Source organism: Cynara cardunculus, assembly GCF_001531365.2.
Source record: "Cynara cardunculus var. scolymus isolate 2C chromosome LG 15, CcrdV1, whole genome shotgun sequence".
NCBI classification, from domain to species: Eukaryota; Viridiplantae; Streptophyta; class Magnoliopsida; order Asterales; family Asteraceae; genus Cynara; species Cynara cardunculus.
In genome coordinates, this window is record NC_037542.1 from 3,661,294 (window position 1) to 3,682,231 (window position 20,938).

The 20,938-nt window shown below is 38.4% G+C and overlaps 1 protein-coding gene across 2 annotated transcripts in view; it reads right to left on the bottom strand.

Moving 5' to 3' along the window:
* The window catches only part of LOC112527322 (SWI/SNF-related matrix-associated actin-dependent regulator of chromatin subfamily A-like protein 1), a 30,736-nt gene extending 10,093 nt beyond the window's left edge, over positions 1–20,643 (bottom strand). The window contains exons 1-15 of one of the 2 annotated variants that reach the window (XM_025137904.1): positions 20,496–20,643; positions 20,202–20,262; positions 20,028–20,119; positions 19,886–19,941; positions 19,712–19,787; positions 19,154–19,220; positions 10,991–11,057; positions 10,789–10,855; positions 9,591–9,674; positions 9,461–9,502; positions 4,277–4,432; positions 3,970–4,047; positions 702–770; positions 566–631; positions 338–466 (exon numbers count right to left, since the gene is read on the bottom strand). In XM_025137904.1, the coding sequence (XP_024993672.1) occupies positions 338–466; positions 566–631; positions 702–770; positions 3,970–4,047; positions 4,277–4,432; positions 9,461–9,502; positions 9,591–9,674; positions 10,789–10,855; positions 10,991–11,057; positions 19,154–19,220; positions 19,712–19,787; positions 19,886–19,941; positions 20,028–20,119; positions 20,202–20,262; positions 20,496–20,630 (1,245 nt within the window). In that variant the 5' untranslated portion in view covers positions 20,631–20,643. The remainder of the gene's footprint in view (positions 1–337; positions 467–565; positions 632–701; positions 771–3,969; positions 4,048–4,276; positions 4,433–9,460; positions 9,503–9,590; positions 9,675–10,788; positions 10,856–10,990; positions 11,058–19,153; positions 19,221–19,711; positions 19,788–19,885; positions 19,942–20,027; positions 20,120–20,201; positions 20,263–20,495) is intronic. The other variant, XM_025137905.1, reaches the window with a different exon arrangement.
* Positions 20,644–20,938: the final 295 nt, after the last annotated feature.

A 20,938-nucleotide genomic window follows, 5' to 3' on the forward strand; every position in this document is an offset into this window, starting at 1 on the left:
CCATAACTACACTAGATCATAATCACAAGATGTAACTACAGGGTTCAATAGTATAGACTTAAAAAGAGGCTGTAGTTCTATAACCCAATCCCCAAATGCATGTTCTTGCCTAATAGTTCCTTTCACGAATTAGAAGTTCTAGAAGCAAGTTCAATTGAATTATGCCATCCACAAATGGACAGTTCAGAGCAATTGTTGGTACAAATCACTCCTTTATAATATCTCAGGCATCGGAATACAAGAGAAAAGGCATATAAAGATCTGTAAATTAATTGCTTGAGCTAAAAAATTATGACCGGCATGCTCAAAGTATGAACACGGTTGAATAATCATGTACCTGTTGCCTTCGCTTAACAGGAAGCTCAGTGAGGACATCCTTTTTGAGTCTGCGAATCATCACAGTTGCTTTCATTAAATTGTGCAGTTCTTCATGATTACTTGCACCTTGATACATTCCAAAAACACCCTGGAAAACATTACAAGTATCAGAATGAACTTCCATCAATAACTTTTCAAAAAAAGCTGCAAGGAAAATGGAAGCTGCTAGCAAAAAGCTCCATCTTACACCCTGGCAATATCGGTTTCCATATTCATGAACGCTCTTGTATACATTGGGATACAACGCTTCCAGCTGTCAAAACATGCGAAGGTTTAATCCAAAGGAAATATATACACTATAAATTAATTAAAAAATGGACTACCTGTTTATACAGCTCAATAGGTCGAGATAAAGCTGGAGTTCCAGTAAGCAACATTGTGTAATGAGCTTTCTACATTTGTGAAAATAACAAACATGTCAGCAATAGAGTGGTGAGTGAGAGAAACGAAGGAACAGCACATCTATGCTTGACACTTCCATTGTATGTGTAACTTGTGTGGTGCACTGCTTTGTGATGTACACCAAGAATACATCGATCCAATTGATGCACACACAGACGAAGTTTAGTATCAATTCATAAAAACCTGGACCAATAGAAGTAAATCAGTTCCTATTTGATACTCAAAATGAGTGGTACAGAAGAACTTTGACAGACGAAACTAAATGATTACAGTAGGTGTTCTCGGCTTTCGAGGGGATGAGTTCTCTCACTCGGCTTTCGCCCAAAATGAACACACAGAACTGATCGATCGCCCCTCACATTCCAGCCCCTTATTTATACTAGATGCTTTTAACCAACTTAATACTCTGCTCTATTTGACTTCCTAACCCAGCCTGCACTTTTTTGACTTATTTGACGACAATCCCTGGGATATAACACTTTGATTTGTTAATATGTCGTTAGAGTTCGCTCAAGTCATAACCTGATACCAAATGTTGATGTTTAGACGCAATTTGTTGGACAATACAATTCAGTTAACTAATAGCCAGATAAGTTCGTTAATTTTCCAAGACAACATGCTTTGTTGCAGCAACTTGGTAAGTAATTTTGTACTTTTCGTTACTCTATTCGGTAGAGTACATAAGCATATAAGAGTTCAGAGGCAGACCCATAAAAGCTTTCAAGTGGTGCCACCATTAGATCATAAGGGTAAAAGCTGTAGAGAATTAACCAAAAGGGTGGTGCCTGATTGGTTTGAGTTTGGCTCCAGAGATCAAAAGTACCTGGAGGTCCCAGGTTCAAATCCAAGGAGGAATAAAATCCCCTTGTGGCCACGGAGGTTCAAATGAGGTGACTCCGGGCTATCTGCAAAGCAGGTAGTCACCCTGGGATTAGTCGGCTCGCATAGCGTGTTGGATATCCAGGTCAATCAAAAAAAAAAGCTGTAGGGAACTTTCAATGCTATCCTTCGCTAGAAAGGTTGCAGGTTCCACATTTCTCCCTGTAGCTTTCCTTCATTTTTTTCATAGAGAATTTTCAATGCTATCCTTCGCTAGGAAGGTCGCAGGTTCCACATTTCTCCCTGTTGCTTTCCTTCACTTTTTTCTCAAAATAAGTATTAGAAACCAAAAATTTAATGAAAAACTGGATATTTACTAAAATCAAGAGTCGAGCCAGCGACCTCTCAACCATTTCCGATTTCTGTTATAAGTTTGGTTTTAAAACATTTCAGGCACCCATTGAGACCAGACGATTCAAAGGTAGCCCGTGCACCCCCTACTATCTTAGTAGGCACGCCCCTGAGTTAATTGTGGCTGTGCATATTAATAAAATCCAGAAAATTATCTCATTGATCCTCTGCCTTTCTTGTTTTGAGCTGGTTATGTGGAAGATCAAGGATTTTGGACATTTAAGTTACTTGTTGGGCTTATAAAACACACAATGGATCTTAGTATAAGAGTTTGGATGTACTGATTACAGTTGTCATCTGCCCTCTAGGTACCAACCACAATGAACCAAGTGTTTGTGCATTTTACAAATAAAAGGAGAGCAATTCTTACAGATTTGTAATTCATTGTAAAAATTTATATAATTTTAAAGGGAAAAAATCGTCATTTACTCAATTTTTATAAATAAAGTTATTTACATGTTTACTTGATTTTATCATAAAAAATATAGTAAACACTATTTTAGGCGTAATTTGGTCATCGTAACAGTTTTGTCCGGTCCTGTTCTAGTTGTACCAAACACATGACAGACAATTAGTTTAGTCATGTTCAGTCCTGTCTGCATATCAAACGCTACCTAAGAACTATCCCAGACCTACAGGGTTGATTATGAAGAGACCTCTCCAATAGTCAAGTTGTCGTCAATTCCCATTTGTATAGCCTCACCAAACCAAGCCAACAAGAACTACAACATGCATGGTCTTGAGAGGTCCTTAGGTGAATTGCTCAATATGTTATGAGCTGACCAAGAGTGTTCAAAAAACAAGTCCACCATTCTGATGGTTCTCAAGGACAAGAAAGGGTTTATTAAGGCGTCTTAGAGTAGTGTTACTTTGCAATGCCCTTTATTCTGTCTTTTCATTGGGATTGGTTGCCAAAAAGAAGTTTGCAGCCATAGCCACTTCAAAAGCTTTAAAGCCCAGAGAAGCCATTGAAAAGGAACCTAAAGTAGTTGGACCAAAAAGAGAGTCTGTAGAGTCTGGAAGGGGGGGGGGGGGGGGGGGGGGGTATGATGTATGCATACCTTACCTTTGTATCAAGAAACGAAGGAGATGTTTCCGAAAAGATCCCCGGCTTGCATAAAGTTCCCCAAAAAGATTTCTTCACACAAATGTAAAGTAAAACAAAGAGCCTCTCTAGTTAGAAAGCCCCCACAAACAAAAACGAAAAAAGGCTCCCTATTAATATCTAAAAAATACCCCAACCCACCCTATACCCTCCCAAACCCCTCCTCCACCCAACCCAACCAATAAATCCTAAACCCAACCAATAAATCCTAAACCCACCCGACCCGACCAATCAACTACTCTAATCCATCGCCTCCAAAAGCTCCTATTTAATACTAGCCTTTATTGTTTATTCCATGTTCTACTCTGCCCGCCTCGCCTCCTATCCTCCTCAACCCTGACTCTCTCCAATGGATTAGTATCAGTCAGCTAAAATCTTCACCAAGCCTCTTCAAAAGACTCTAAGTGAATTTATTTGCAGCAAGCTGGGCATAATCAATATTATGCTCCATTTTGGAGTGTTGGGATACGTATCCTTGATAAGGATGTACAAGTATATGATGTATTTCTGAACATGAAGTATATCAGTAAATGTATCAAATGTATTTGTGATTGTCATAAGGATGTATTCATCATGTTAGTTATAGGCTTGTATAGTGTATAAATAAATTAGTAATCCCCTCAACAAAATACATGCATAGATATTCAAGAAGCACATGTAAATTTGGATGATTAAATGACTAATAAGTAATGGCCCTATCTGAAATAAACTATTATAATATTATCTGTTTTATGTTCTAGATAACATTCTAGTCCAAGATTTGTTCATAGCTCTATGTGTGCATGTGCTAGTGGGAGAGAGGGAGAGAGAAAAAGAAAGAGGAAGTGAGAGAGATGTGAGAGAGAGAGAGAAACCTGTAATATGGGAAGGGACGCACTAGTTCGCTTTGCTTGGGCATTCTTTAAGTAGTGTGACTCATCTGCAATCACAACCTAAAAAAAGAATTCTTCATCAACAAAAGTTGGTGAAGGACAAAATCCTAAACAATGCAACAGTACGCACATGCCCATGTTTCACATTTTCTTAAATATTTTTATATTTTGGTGTTCTTGAAGAAGGATTCATCTGCAACCACAACCTAAATAGAGTAAAAAGTAAACTACATGTTGAAGGTACATCAGCCATGTCAGTAAACTTCTATTGGGCATCAGCGGAGCTTACCTTAAAATCTGAATTCATTAGAACGCCTTGAAGTTTATCCACGGCATCATACGATACAATGTTGAATACCCCATCAAGACGTATACTTCCCTTGGTGTTCGGTCGCATTATAGTGAATCCACCCTTGTTTGACCCACTGGCATTAGACAAAACCACCTGCAAAGGAAACACATAATAATTGTTACAAATAGTAGCATCTGACATTTTTATGTCTCATCTAACAGTTCAAAGGATCCATGTAATGTACTATACATTCTTGGTTCTATCCTCGGTGACTAGGTTTTCCTTCCAAATCAAATCTCAACCTGATATCAAAGCTTAGATCCACAGTTTACTTGAGGTTCAGGTTATACCACATAGCAACCTTAAGACACTGATATAATGCTTACTATATGTGGCACAAAAAACAATCTCCAATGATGTGGACCCATCTGGAACCTGTTCCAAATCGCTATGTGTGTTGCATACCATTGGCAAAAACATAGTCTCACGAATAAAATATTAGGGGCCATGGTCATTTGCTTTGATGAATAGGAGTGACAAGATACACAATAGAGATAAATTGGCTGTATGCAACTGTTTCCGCTCAAAATGAGAGAAAGGCAGTAGGGGTCTCATGTGCATGTGTAGAATTCAATGCCATATGCAAAATCATGGTCGATGCATCAATGACCCACAACCTTATCACCCAGAATGAAGCCTAAATCTTGCGTCTCAAGACGATTGACATGGAGTCATCCTCCGTGAATTCCAACCACAGAAATACCATTGGTGTTGCAAAAAACATACAAATCCCTGTCAGAGGGTGGAAAGAGAATAGGAAAGCAATGGTGTCTTTATTGGTTAGTAATTAGACCTATGCATGTACCCTTTTTATAGGAGATGCAGGATTTTGTGTAGCAAACGAGTAGAGATTTGTAGTATGGACAGGAAGAGGGGAGTTTGGAGAAAAAGATATAGAGTGAGACAACAAAGGAGAGGGCACGTTGGTGGTTACTGGTTAGCTTTCCCGGCCTTACATTCGATAGAGCATTTTCTTGGTTTTTCCTACCTTTCTTGCCTACTATATATGTGACCTGTTTGCTATACACTAGTCTTAGCTTTTCCTTCTATACTAGTAGTTGTCAGTACTGCGTTATGTGTTTTTCCTTGTTTGTTTAACCTATTTCCTTGCATGGATGGGAGGAGGGGAGTTTGGAGAAGAAGATAGAGGGTGATATAAGGACAGGAGTAACACATTGGCAGTTCGGTTACCGAGGCCTTACGTTTGATAGAGAATTTTCTTAGTTTTTCCTACCTTTCTCGTCTATCGTGCGACTTCTTTGCTGTATACTAGTCTTAGCTTTTCTTCATGTACTAGTAGTGCCAGTACCGTGTTATGTGTTTTTCCTTGTATGTTTAACCTATTCCCTTCATACTAAGGGTGTAAATGATGTGAGGGGAGCTCGGGTACTAGTATAGTTGACTCGAACTTGATAGCAATTTTTCAGGCTTGAACTCGACTCAAAAACTCGCGAATAGTTAAAATCCAAACTCGAATTGAACTCGATAGCAATTTTCTAAACTCGAACTCTTTTGAAGCTTGAAACCAAAATCCAATTCAAATCAAGCTTGAACTGGAACCTCGAACAAAGCTTACCCGTTGAAATTTATGAAGTTCAAGGATCTACTCTTATAAAGTATAAAACTTTTAAGGTGTACTCTTAAAAATTCCAAACTTCAGGGATGCCCCTCAAATTTCATTATTAAGAAGACAAAGTTACAAACGCCATTCACGTCCCTCTGTCTTTATAGAACATCTTCACCCTTCCTTTACTATCTTTCTTCCAATGTGGGACAACTTCACCAACGCTTCGATAGTTTTTTACCTTTTTCTCATTATGATCTTAATAATAAATAAAAAAAGGATTAATTTTTATAGTTAAAAATGTACAATTTTGTTTAAATATCTAAAAATATGACGTTTTATTTTATTAGCAAGTTCATTAATAAAAATTTTACATTATATTTTACAAATTATATATAAAAACTAAATGGGACAATTTCGAGACAGAAACCACCGAACAACCACCGTAAAGGGGTGTTTCCTTCGAGGGAGGGGCACGATTTCCGATGGTTGACCGATGTCAAGCTACAGACCAACAACAGAAGCGGGCCAAGGGTCTATGGTACAGATATGACGAGAAACTTGCCCACAGCCATCAATGTCTTGAAAAGGAGGTGAACATCATGGTTTTACATGACGATGAGGAAACAAATGATCTCATACCCGAGATAGAACCGCAAGTGAACCGGAGCGACATATTGACATACATCTGTCAATACATCTAAACGATAGAACGGAGCAAACAGATTGACATACATCTAAACTCTGTGGTGGGACTGGCAAATCCGGAGACGATGAAAATGGTGGGACTTGTTGGCAATCAGAATGTTATTATTGTGTTAATCTACAGCAGAGCTACCCAAAACTTCATCTCGAACTACCTGGTCCAACAGTTACAATTGCCGGCCGTGGAAACAGCTTCATACGGCATTACGGTGGACACAGGGAAGTCTGTCAAGAGTGAAAATGCGCGTAGAGGGGTTAAGCTATGCATTCAAGGCATTGCAGTAGTCAAAGAATTCCTTCCTCTAGACTTGCCTAACTCCTATGTGATATTGGGAGTTTTGTGGTTAGAAACCTTAGGAGCCACTTACAGCAATTGAAGACTCGAAGATGAAATTTCGTTTGGCCAACGAATCGATCACGCTAACAGGTGACCATCCTTGGGAAGATCCTTAGTTTCCATAAAGACAATGGGTAGAATTCAAGAAGAAGGAAAACCAAGTATTATTTGTGGAACTGGAGTTGCTAAACACTAACGGACAGAGAGGGCAGTGCTCGAAGGAGTTGAAGGTTGTTCTTGACCGCAAGATGAATGTCTTCAGTCTGCCCAGAAGAATTGTCCCTCAGAAAAGGTCAAGAGCATGTTATAGTCCTCAAGGACGGGAGTGGTCCGATCAATGTACATCCCTAACACTACTAGCATTACCAGAATGACGAAATAGAAAGAATGATCAAAGAGATGCTTTTGGCAGGGATTATTCAACCAAGTCAAGTCCCTTTTCCAGCTTGATGCTCCTAGTGAAGAAAAAAGACATGAGCCGGTGGTTTGTATGTTAACGCACACTAAACAAGAGTACCGTGCCGGATAAATTCCCTATGCTCATGATTGATGAAGTGTTAGATGAGTTGTTCGGAGAGTGCATCTTCTCGAAGCTTGATTCAAAAACAGGTTATTATCAGATTCATATGCGAAAGGAAGACATAGCCAAGATGGTGTTCCGAACTCACAAAGGCAGTTACGAATTTTTCAGAGTGGCTTTTAGTTTTTCCAACGTTCCGTCAACATTCTAAGGGTTGATGAACAAGGTACAATGCTTACCCTAAAAAATTTGTACTCGTTTTTTTGACGATATTTTGGTCTAGAGCCGTTCTATGAAGCATGTGGTCCACTTGGAGAAGGTCTTTGGAATATTGAAAGAGCATCGGCTATCGGATTTATGCGAATTTTGGCAACCAAAGTTGGTGTACTTTGGACAAGTTATTTCCAAGGCAAGGGTGGAGATGGATCCAACTAAGGTTCAGTCCATGCTCGATTGGCCAACACCGAGTAGTGCCACAAAATTACGGAGGTTCTTGGGCCTCTCTGGATACTACCATTAATTTGTAGCAAGCTTAGGGTATATATAAAACCAGGGCCACTAACATACGTGCTCAAACGTAACCAGTTCACTTGGAATGAAGAAGAGGATAGAGTCTTTCACGAATTAAAGCAAGTGTTGTCCACAACGCCCATTTTACGATTACTTGATTTTTCTCAGGACTTCGTTATTGAGACTATCGCCTCCGTTTACCGATTGGGGGAAAGCCCATGCAACAGGAACACCCAATTGCCTATTTCAATCAAGTGTTGGAATAGCAGGCTCGATTGAAGTAAGTATACAAGAAAAAGTTGATGACGATTAGTCAAAGTTGTACGATAATTGTGAGCTTATTTACTAGGGCGCAAATTCACTGTGAGAACCGATCAACAAAGTTCACAATTCTTATTGAAACAACAGACAATTGAACCCGAGCATCAAAAGTAGATCGGTAAACTTTTGGGCGACAAATTCCACATTGTTTACCATACAAGCAGCAACAACAACAAAGCTGCCAATGCCTTGTCACGTGAACTTCTAAATATTGAATGCACCTTGCCGGGCCTCATTAGCATCAATGAGAAGTAATCAAAACTGGAAGTCATGAATGACCTGTTTCTAGCAAAGATTATGAAAGATATCGAGCTCCACTCGGACGCCCACCGGGTTTCAGTATGCAGTATGTAACAGAGCTTAATATTATATAAAGGAAAGGTGGTTTTATCAAGTACTTCATCAGTATTACCCATCATCTTTGAAGAATTTCATAGTGGGAGGACACCGATAAAGAGAACGCATTACTTCTGAATTATTTTGGGTTGGCATGCAGAAAGACATCTCTGAGATGGTCAAACGTTGCCGTGTTTGTCAACAGAATAAGAATTTGTCAGATTCTCCAGTTGGGCAATTACAACCTTTCACCTTACCCTTACAAATATGGGATGCCATTACAATGCTTATGGAAGGGTTACCCAAGTCGCTCAGAATGACCACTATTTTTAGTTGTGATCGACTAATTGACAGGCAATGATATTCTCTTCCTTCCCGAGATAAGAACAATTAAGTCCAGAACAGACAGCAATCGGTGAGAGAGAAGGCCAATAGACCCCTAGATTTTCCTCCATGGCCAACTCCAGATTCGGGAGTCAAAAAGTTTTATAAAACGTTCTTGGTGGAAAAAAAAAGGGAGAAGACAATAAAGAGAGAACCAGATTTAAGGTTTCTATAAGTAGATCAAAAGCAGCAGCATAATTTCCATTCAGTGTTCATACCAAGCAAGGCTCTACAAATTAAACCGTGTGTTCTCTCCTCTCCTATATACCCAACCAAACTTGATAAACTGATATTTGACCAGCTATGTAAATCAAACTTAGGGAGAAACTCAAATGCAAAGTAATAGCATTAGGCCTTGGTTAATAGTAAACAGGGTGACATGTTAACATTTCACATAAATGTAGAATGAAAAAAGCAGGACTAAGTAAAATAAAAATATCATACAAGTATATCTGACGAAGATATGCCTAGCCACTGCTGAATCATCTGTGTAAAGCGTGAACTATAACTTGTAAGTGCATGATGAGCATACTCTTCACATTCTCAGGAAACAAGACTTAAAGAAAAAACTGACTGAAGCCCATTGGAGCCGCAATGAAGACGGAGTAAGAACAAGAACAGGCCATGAGTCACGAACACAAGAGGCTACAGCAATAGCCTGCAAAAAGTTAAAGAACATTACCTGGTTGCAACATAAAGATGTAAAATATTTCGTCATTCATCTACTAAAAGTCTGTCCATCTACAGTATTTTCTCAACACAGAAACATTCTAGAGATCCTCAGATCATCCAGCACTTGAATGTCTCCATCAAAGAAGGAACATGAATAACATATTACCTACCTAACATATCTAGTTGAAAGGCCTTAGTATTGAATTACAGAACAGGAACGTAGGGGCTAAATGGAGAGTGTAAGCCTTTGGGCTACCACATTTATCCATAAAAATTGCAGCAATGAGCTTAGATATGCAGTGTGAAAAATAAGATATCAACAATAATGAACAAACTTCTACAGAGAATCTGATGTAAAATGAATGACATTAAATAATATGAAAATGATACGGATAGAAGAAACAACATGAGCAGATGCATAAGAGGGAGAAGGATGAGTAAATTCTTGAATTTATAAATGCTATTTGCTAAAGAATGAAAGAACAGAAAAGTTCATGCCTATTATCTGAGAAGAAAACTGGAGAACTTAGAAAAACAGTGAAAACATGTATAAACAGAGAGTTAATATAGGAAAGCAGAAAAGAGAGCGTTTTCCTGGAAGAACATCATTAGAGACAACAATACAGAGATGTGCCATTGCTTAATTGAGAATATCCCAAATCATAAGTTCTAAAAATCGGAAAATCATGAGCAAGATCAAAAATTACATATTGCTTTAAGATTTCATTCCACTCTGCTTAAAGTGGAAACAATTATACAAGTCATTTTTTGGTCTTGTTTCATTCAACTATATATGAGTAGGAATAATTTGGCTGTCAAATAACTCCTCAGGAAAAACTCATTATTTTTTGCTACAATTATTTGTTTCCTGGGAATAGGTTTCATTGTTCTTTCTTGCAAATCTAGCATTATTTCCTATGAGTTGAGCATAATTCACTCAAATAACATATATAACTTTAATCTTGCTAGATGAAAAGGAAAACTAATTTCAAATGGTCAAACAGCATCACACTACTCCCCCAACCTTCCAATAAAAACTGTAAAAGCTACAGATCTTACAGATAATTCTGAGTAAAGAAAAAAGAGCTTCTCTACGTTACCTGAAGAGTCTTTCCGAGACCCATTTCATCAGCCAGGAGGACACGCCCTCCATGCTGCAACACAAACCTGTGTGAAATAACATGAAACATTTGAGAGTGGCAATAAGGAAAACAATTTGGGCTGAAACAAACGGATGATGAATTCATTAAATGACACAAGCCTTATCATATAAAGCACATCTTTGTCAAAATAATCACATACCGAACACCCTCTCGCTGAAAAGGCAGAAGCTTTGATTCAATGCTATCAGGCATCAAGTCGTAACGGTCTGAGGAATAATAGAAAACAAAACATTTAACACATTTAACCAGAAGAGCATAAGATAAAACATTATGGAAAGAGAACAACAAGATGCCACAGATATTAATCAGAAGACAAATAAACCCAAAAATGTAGAAAACGCAAAACAGAAAACGCTTGAAAGCTGAAGTTAATTATAAATACTCGGTAGAAGCAAGGTATCAATAAAACATGATCTACCCAATCTGATCCAAGTAGCACAAGATCTGGGTACTTCGAAAATGATTGACTTATTCTAGGGCAGAGATAAATCAAAATATTGTAGAGGAGTTCACATTCAGATGACTTGTTAGTATTCATTTGCCTTCCTATTTAAATTTGCTTATTGCAAATGTAACAACTCGAGGGGATTATGTCTTGCATTCCATGATAAATGATTGCAATATATCATATTTATGATAACCTATATATATATATATATATATATATATATATATATATCTACTTTAGATTATGATAAGCCAGCAATGAGGTTCACTTACATGAGGAGAAACCACAAATAGGCTACTTTGGTAAATCATGATGGGTACGAAGGGTATTTTGGGGATAGCACAGTTTTCTGTTTGTCTACGATATTGTTACACACTAGAGTGTAAAAGGGATAGAGAGAGAGAAAGAGTGTGTAAATAATTGTTAAGTGCCATGTGAGTTGGCATCTCGATTATAACCAATTTTGTGGTGAGAGCCGGTGGAGACACCAGCTTCTCTAATTGCTGGATTATATTTGGTACTTCTGTTCGTTTCTTATTACAATCAACCGAAAGCTTCCTACTACAAATAGGGTTCAACTAATTTCCTTAGGAGGCATTTGGTTCACATAATGGAATTTGACGGAATTGGAGTATTTCAAAGGAATTGGAATCTGAAGGAATTCGAATGCAAATTAATCATGTTTGACCATGCGTTTGGTTGGCAAGAATCATAATGGAATATGTCAAAGAATTTGAATTTGTCTATTTGGTTCGTCGAATATAATAGTGGTGGTGGGGTGGAGGCGGTAGTGGTGTTGATGGTAGTGGCAGTGGTGGTAGCAGTGGTGGTTGTGGTGGTGGTGCTACAACGATGGTGGAGGTGGTGATGGCAACAGTGGTAACGATAGTGATGGCAGCAGCGGCGGGGACAGCGGTGGTGGCGGTGACGACGGCGGCAGTGGCGGTGACATCCATCGTGGTGGAATGAAATGGAATGAGGTAAATATAAGAGTATAATAGTTTTTTCTTAAGAGATGGAACAAAGGGATTGGAATTCCTTGCTAGAACCTGAGGAATTTACATTCCAGTATTCCACCATATGTGGAATTCGAATTCCTTACCAAAACCCAAAGAATGAACCAAACGCATGAATGGAATTTGGTCAAAGGAATTGACCATCCCATTTCCTTTAAATTGCGTAGGATTCCAACAAACCAAACACAACCTTAGTGTATCAATTGGTATCAGAGTGAGCCAACTAGGAAGAATGTCATGCAATGTTGCATCAAGGATGGATGAAAGTAAGGAGAGCAACGGCAACGTGCAATCACCGGTGGGTTCCTTGAAAGAGGGCGTTCAGACGATAATGAAGCAACTAAAGTGTTTGATTAAACTGCACGCGGATCAGTGAGAATATCGAGATCCCCAACGATACAAAATAGTGAAAAAGGCGGTATGTTTCGAAGAGAAGAAACGGGCAATCAGAATGGAGAATCCTATGAGGGCCATCGGTTTCTTGCGGAGAAGGGACGGAAATTGGAGATTCCAACTTTTGATCGAAGTGACCCGGATGGATGGATGCTCAAAGTTGAGTGCTATTTCTCATAGAACAAATTGATGTGTCCATAATTGCCCTTGAAGGGGACATGTTAATGGATTTTATAATGGGAAAATAAGCGTTCGACTACACGGTAGGACTTGAAATTAAAGGTGCTTAATCAATTTCAATCAACAACGAAACGGTCCCTTCTCGAGCAATTTCTAGCCCTAAAGTAGAAGGGTTCTGTTAATGAATATTGAAAAGGATTTGTTTCGTTGGCTTCCCCTATGGATGGCATTTTAGAGGAAATTTTCATTTGCTAGTTCATCAACGGGTTGGATCCTATGATACGGGCCTAATTGCAGTTGTTATCTTCACCTTAGGGGCAACGAAGAACATGGCGTCCAAAATAGATGAAAAGAACAAGGTCTTTAACAAAAATCAGGGCCAGAAGCCCAGAACACTTGAAAGAAGACGACGATGGGAGCAATAGAGGATAAAACACCATCCTCCAATTCAAGCAAAAGCATGGGGGCACCACAGCAAAGAGCATAACAAGTTTCGATGGTTATCAGATGGGGAATTGCACCAAAGAGAGGCCAAGGGTTTATACTATAGGTGTGAGGAGAAATTTGCTACAAGACAAGTGTTCTAAAAAGAAAGTTAGCTTAATAGTTCTACAGGAGGCTGAAGAGGAGGACCCACTATTAGAAGCTGAAGTACCAGAAACTGAAGGGAACCATCAAAACGTGGAGGTACAATTCAATCCAATAGTAAGTTTGACTAGCCCTACAACAATGAAACTTATGTGCAAAGTTAGGAACAAGATATCGTGATTTTAATTGATAGTTGAGGCGACCCACCATTTCATCCCTAACAACTTAGTCAAAGAAACTTAAGTTTGTGTTATTTAAACCGCTTCACATGGGATTACAATGGGGACGTTGGTAAGGGAGAAAGGGTGTGCAGGGTAGTTTGGCTAAATGTTCAAAAGGATTGAGTGGTGGAGGAATTCTTGCCATTTGAACTAGGAAACTTGGATGTCATCCAAGGAACAATGGTTGGGGACTTTGGCAACCCCATACGAAGAAGAGGGCACAAACTATGAAATCTAGATTGGGAGAGGAATCGATAACGTTGGTAGGGATCCATCATCAGGCAGGTCTCTTGTGTCAATGAAGACTATGGGAAAAGATCTAAATAGGAACAACTAGAAATCTTAATTGAGCTTGGACTGATGGTTACTAAGGAACAATAGGTTGTTCTATGGAGTTGGAAGGGGTATTGCAAAAGTACAAGACAACGTTCGAGATGCCTGAGAGGCTGCCACCAGTATGAGGGCATGAACATGCGATTGTACTAAGGAGGGATGCGGGCATGGGAATATGCGACCCTACCGCTATCCTCATTACCAGAAGGACGAGATTGAACGTTTGATTAAAAACTAAAAAGATGCTACAGGCAAATATGATTCGTCCTAGCCACAGCCTACTTTCAAGCCCTGTGTTAGTAAAGAAAATAGATGGGAGTTGGCGGTTTTATGTCGCCTATCAGGCTTTGAATAAAAGAAAAATTGCATCAAAATGGAACCAGCTTTGTCTTGATTCCTGATTTGGGGAATCAACTTTTAAAACTATCATTTAAGGGCCTGAAGCAAATTTTTCATTTATTTAAGGGCCTAGTTGGCATGTTCAGCAGTAATTGGTATCCTCAAAAATGATGGGGAAAAAAAAATAAAAATTACACAATATCCACATCATTTCTAAAATGAAATCCAGCCTCCCCCTACACCTCCGTCATGGCGAGTGTTCTCTGGCCACCATTCTCCTCCTTTTTCACCTTTTCCAACCATAGATCACTCGCCATCTAAACTCCTCCATTTATGGTTTCATCAATTCCTTAACCGTAAGAAAGATGAAAACCCACAAGAAAGAAAGAATAGAACCCACAAGAACCATCAAAGGTTTACAGAAATGATATATTCTCTCTAGCAATCTACAAGAATGCCATTGATAAGCCTCAAAACCACATAGAAAAACCAAATATTTACACCAAGAAAAGCCTTAGAGCCATGAAAGAAATAAAATGGAGGAGAAATGAAATGGTTGGATTTAGTTGCAGAGATGATGAAGGGGAAGGGGACAATGGAGGTGCAAGACAGGAGTTGCAGACTCCCTAGAGATTCAAACTTGCCGAAGTTAACGAGGCTAAGGAGGAGGAGGAGGAAGCGGCTGTTTTTGAGGGAGGGGAGCTGATTTGGAAATTTGAAATGTAGGGTTTTGTTTCTTTTATTTGGGTTAGTTTGTTTTGTTTTGTTTTTGATTTTTATTTATTTAGTTTTTATTTTTTAAGTTATATTATAAAGAATCCTACAATATCTTAAAAACATGTATATTAATATGGATTTTGAGTCTGTTAATTTTTTATTGAATTACAAATATGTAAGAAATGAATTTTTTTTATTATTTATTATCTTTGATACAATGTGGAATTTTAATTATCAAATATAAGAAAAAAGTGACATGTCATAATTATTGACGCCATGTCATATTTTCATATTTATTTTTTATTTTAAATATGACATGGAATATTAGTTGGCGTATACTTAGGCGGTGTCATTATTAGCAGGTCAGTCAACCAAACCCTTAAATAAATGAAAAGTTTGTTTGAGGCCCTTATGTGATAATTTTAGAAGTTGGTTCCCCAAAATATGAGGCAGGACAAAGTTGATTCCATTTTGATGTGATTTTCCCTTGAATAAAAACACAATTCTATAAGTTTCCAATTCCGGTTAGTGATGAGTTGTTGAACGAGCTATTTGGAGCGCGGGTGTTTTCCAAATTAGATTTAAAGTCTATATATCATCAGATTCACATGAGAAAAGATGTTGCAAAAACGGTGTTTGAAACCCACGAGGGCCATTACAAATTCCTTGTTATGCCATTCGGATTGGCCAAAGCGCCTTCAATCTTTCAAGGGTTAATGAACGAGGTGTTCAAGGATATCTTGAGGTAGTCTGTAATACTGTTTTTCAACAATATACTAGTTTATAGCTGCAACTTGGAAGAGCATACCTTACACTTTGAGCAGGTGTTTTGCATGTTACAACAACACCAACTCTATGCAAACCAGAAAAAGTGTGAATTTGGACGAAAACGATCTATGTATTTGGGGCATATAATTTTGAAAAATGGGGTGGAAATGGACGAGTCAAAAGTCCAGTCAATGTTGGAGCACCAAGACCCAAAAAAATTGTGAAAAAGCATGGATTTCTGGGGCTAGCGGTTATTACCGGAAATTTGTTGCAAGGTATGTGCAGATGACAAGGCCTCTAACTGACTTATTACAAAAGAATAAATTCGGGTGGTGGAATTAGCGGAGAGTTGAATTTTATTATACACATTGAAATTCGAACGGGAGAGTTGAATTTTATATAATATATATTTACATTTCTCATAATAGAAAATATACCAAGTGATCTAAGAGGGACGGTGGGATACAAATTGGGATGGTAGGAGACTTGGATTATATATAATATTATATATGTGTGTACTGCTCATATAGAATATATAGAAAACGGGACAGTGACGGTGGATGGTTTTGCAGTTATGAGAGAATAAAGCACCTTGCTTTTGTGTGGATTCGTACAAATTGGAACGGTCAACAAAGGCAACCACCTCATACGGTCTCACCGCTTCACCGACTCGGTCCTCGCCTCTGCCAAGGAAGGCGTATGACCTAATCATACCTGGAGAGGCGCTGCCTCATATTCGGTCTGGGGCACGCCTCACCTTGAGGCGTGTGCCTCACACGTTTTTTAAAACCATGGGAGTATGTACTCGAACTCTAGAACCAGTGCTTATGTAGCCGGACAGGCCCATAGCCTATTTTAGCAAAGTCTTAAGAGGTTTAGGCTCGATAAAAATCCAAATTACAAGAGGGAGTCGATGGCTATCTTGCAGGTTGTCTGGACTTACTTGTTGGGCCAAAAGTTCATTGTTTGAAGATCAGAAAAGTCTACAATAATTGATAGATCAACATATTATATTCTATCAACAGGTTAGAGAACTGGACTACCAACAATGGGGATTAGACGGGTGACACTTGTCTTTGGTGTTGCTGAACATACATCTTTGTGAATCGAATATCAATTGGTATTGTTGGAATAACAATATTTGGTGCGCACACACACACACATACATATGTACCCATACAAAGTGGGACAACTAAACACATAAGAAAATTTACTAATTACCTAATGCTCTTCAAAGTGGGAGATGGGAGATGGGAGATGGGAGATGGGAGATGGGAGAAGACGAATGAGGATCAAAGAAAGACATGAGAAAGACAAATAAGAACCAGAGAAAACGAGTAGCAGAAGAACAAAAGTACTCGCCAAGAAAAACCTTGATGTCACAAGAAGCGTTGCCTCATCATCGATTTTCCATCGCCTCCCTTCAGGTGTAAACCTCGAGCGATTTTTAGAACCATGTCCCCAATCATGTGATATGTGGTGGTTCCTAAATCAATAATCCAAGTACGTGATTGTTTTGCACTAGCACAAAAACTAGATGGAACCTAGTTAGAAGACTCATGTTAGAAGTTAGAACCGACAGACATCGTCATTGTAAAATATTTGAGCTGTCTAGATAGTATTTGTAGATAATATCGGGAATCGAGGAGAGCCCTAATGCGTAAATTCACTAGAGGCAACTCAAGGCCAATTGTTGCACTGGAAATCTGGAACTTTGTCTCCCAACTTCTATTGTAAATTTACATTGAAATCTGGAACGAGATACAAATGGTAGGTTGACGACATTGCTAACTCAAAAAAGGATTCATGAAGCAAAGACGATTATATCATCAAACAGATGAACCAAGAACATGAACAAAAATGGGCAATCGTATTAGTGATACAAATATGAAACAAGCAACGGCACACGGCGACGAAAGGACCTACTCACGGTTGGATCTCTTGAGGTGGGGCCGGAAAAGGCTTCTTCTGAGCAAACAACTCCGGCAGCGATTTGGGTAGCGGCAACGAAGCTTGGTCTGGCGATAGTTGCAGCAGCGATGCCTTGGTCAGGCAATGGTGGTGGTGGTGCTGGCAGTGTATGATTTCTCGGACGTTGAGGCTAGGTTTCAAACAGGTTTCGGCAATGGTGGTTAAGGTTTTCACAACAGCCACTAAAGTTCCAAATAATTTTCGAAGATTGTGGCTAGGGTTCCGGCAACAGCTGCTAGGGTTCCAACATATTTTTGGCAACTATGGCTAGGGTTCCGGCACATTTCTGGCAACAGCAGCAAATATTTAGGCATCAAAAATGGTTCCAATACCATGCAACTCATTGAGGGAATTTATGTACTCCATTACACAATAAATTATTACAATACATTACATCTAAAAGAGAACCTATATTAGAGAACTCTACTTTGGATTATTAGAAAGAAAATCATTAATTAACTAACAATATCTAGAAATAAGCACACCTTCAAAAGCCACATAAAAGAAATTGTGACGATTAAACAGTAACTATCCTTCGGCATTTGTTTTCCTATCTAATATTCAGCATTGTCCCCAGATCCATACCTTTAGCTAGAATTGCTTTTAAGAAAGAAATTAGGGTGGCCTATCACAAATAGTAGATGGAATGGTCATTCATGAAACACATGGAGTAAAGATGCAGCTATGTGGGTGCCAAATTCTCACAGAACAGTAAGAAATATCAACTTCAATACTGGCATACCCACCATTTAAATCCGTCAAGATGAAGATGCTAATTACACAATGTATCATCCAAGAATCATTAAGCAAAAACTAGTCAGCAATATTTCACAGCTAAGATTGGATGTATACCTCCCACCCTCCTCCACAGTGGACCTAATGCATCTATATTTCAAAATATTTCTGTTAATCAGAAATGAGTAGTAGCAACAGCACTTGGTGCAATTAATGCATAGGCCTATACTATCAAGAATTCAGTAATAATATTGAACGGAAATAACAAAAACTATTAAAAGAACAAATAAGAGGGACAACCAAATATTTTAGTCATGAGATATAAGAAACGTTTACTAGAAATGGAATTTAGTTGCATCAAAATAATTAAAAAATATTAAGTGAGATGATGATCACCTCGAAGTTATATGTCATGCCTTTTTGCATAGATTGTTAAAACACTTCATTTAAAAACAAAATTCTAATGCATTAAAGAAGAATGATAGCAATAACGACTTCTTATGTTCCAATTCCTGACCTTTTCCTCAATAAGTGCTACTTGACTGGCAATCATATCATCTGAACATATAAAGCATTATAATAGATACTTTTACCTCGAAGATCTGGAATGGTGGACGCAGCAGAAATAGCACGTTGCAGCAATGGATCTAAAGCTTCTACCTGCGAAAACACAATCAAACAGCTGGTAAACAATAGAAAAGTGTGAGGTCCAAAGTTCAAGTCCGGGCACCGCCCTTCTATCAATGGGATGCATGTGCGATTAGCCTCCCCCAATATGACTGTGGGATCGGTGCGGTAGGGGCACTCTAGAGGGTGCCAGGGTGGTAAATACCCTTCTTTAACAATAGAAGAGTCTTATGCATTAGGATACAGATGTCCATAGGAGCAAGAACTTCCAAGAAAATTTCCTATTTGATTTGGAGGATGGGGTCATTGAAATAAAAGAAGATGGTGGCAACAGAACCAAGGAAAATATCCAGAAAAGCAACTTCATATGAAACTTCAATTGTTTTAAAAGAAAATAGACACAACTTCCAAAACATACAATGTTCTAACACAAAGATCCATTTGCAACAATGATATGCTCTATCAATGGGAACCGAAATCATCTACAAATAGCATAATGAAAAGTAGTATTACTTATACATCACCTCAATGTTAGAACCATTTAGTTCACCAATAACTTTTTCTGCTGATGATAAAGATAACAAAGGGAACATCCACAATCTGCGTTAAAAAGAACAAATAGTGAAATTTTAGAGAAAAAATCTATAAAATGATTTTGAAGGCAGTCACTTGAGAGAGAGAGAGAGAGAGAAGGAAACCTCTCTTTTGCATTCCAAGTTGCTTTTGGAATTTTGCGTAATGCTCCCACAAGCACCTGAAAAAAGATAGAGACAACCCTAAAAGCTAGAATAGGACAAGCATCTACTGCAAATACATGAAGGAGTAAGGCAGAACAAGTACCTGGTCATATACACATTTTGCAGCAATGTATCCACTCGCATGTAGAAAAAATTTAACAGACACTTTCTGCCGAGTCTTTGAACAATCATCTCCTAGGAAAAAAAAAACCCCTGAATCTATCACATAGCACGTGAACACAGTCTACAAAGAAATAAATTTGGGGACGTAACTCACCAGATAAATTTCGTGTTGTGCCTGCTGTCAGATTCCCTGAAGCAGTTGGCAAAGAATTTACCTATTTTCCAAATATAATTAACTACTACAAAAATACTTGCAGTCGCCATAATCAATTCTCAGTCATGCTCTCTAGTTAATCACACAACCTTCCCACAACTATTCGTAAAGAAGATGATTGTTATTGTGTTTTAAAGATGATTACTATTGCGGCTTTGAAACTCTTCATTTTCTTTTAAGCAGATATTCGCATCATGAAGATGAAATAATCAACAATGGAAAGAGTTCCAATACCTTGTCGACGAGAGGAGAAGGTGAACGATTGTAGTGTGTAGTAACGGTGGCATTTCGTTGAGCGATCCGATTGAGAGCATCCCTTTCCAGAAATTCAAGCTCCTCCGCACTGAATTCCCAGTCGTCCGTTTCCATTTACTTTCCCCCCTTCTTCTTCTCCTCTCTCAAATCAATTTACAGGGTTTTGGAGTTCAAAATAAACCTTACAAACAAAAGAGTAAATTGTATTTTGATCCCTGTGCTTTACCCATTAGTACCGATTATGTCCTTGTTATCTACATCTATACTATATTACAAAGCATTTAACAAAAACTCTTAAAAATCATTTTTATGCATGAAATATTACATATTGATGCATATGTTACTTAAAATTCAAGATTACAAGTAAATTATGCACAAGTACAACTTATTAAAGCTCCATATTTAAATTCGTGTAACTAACT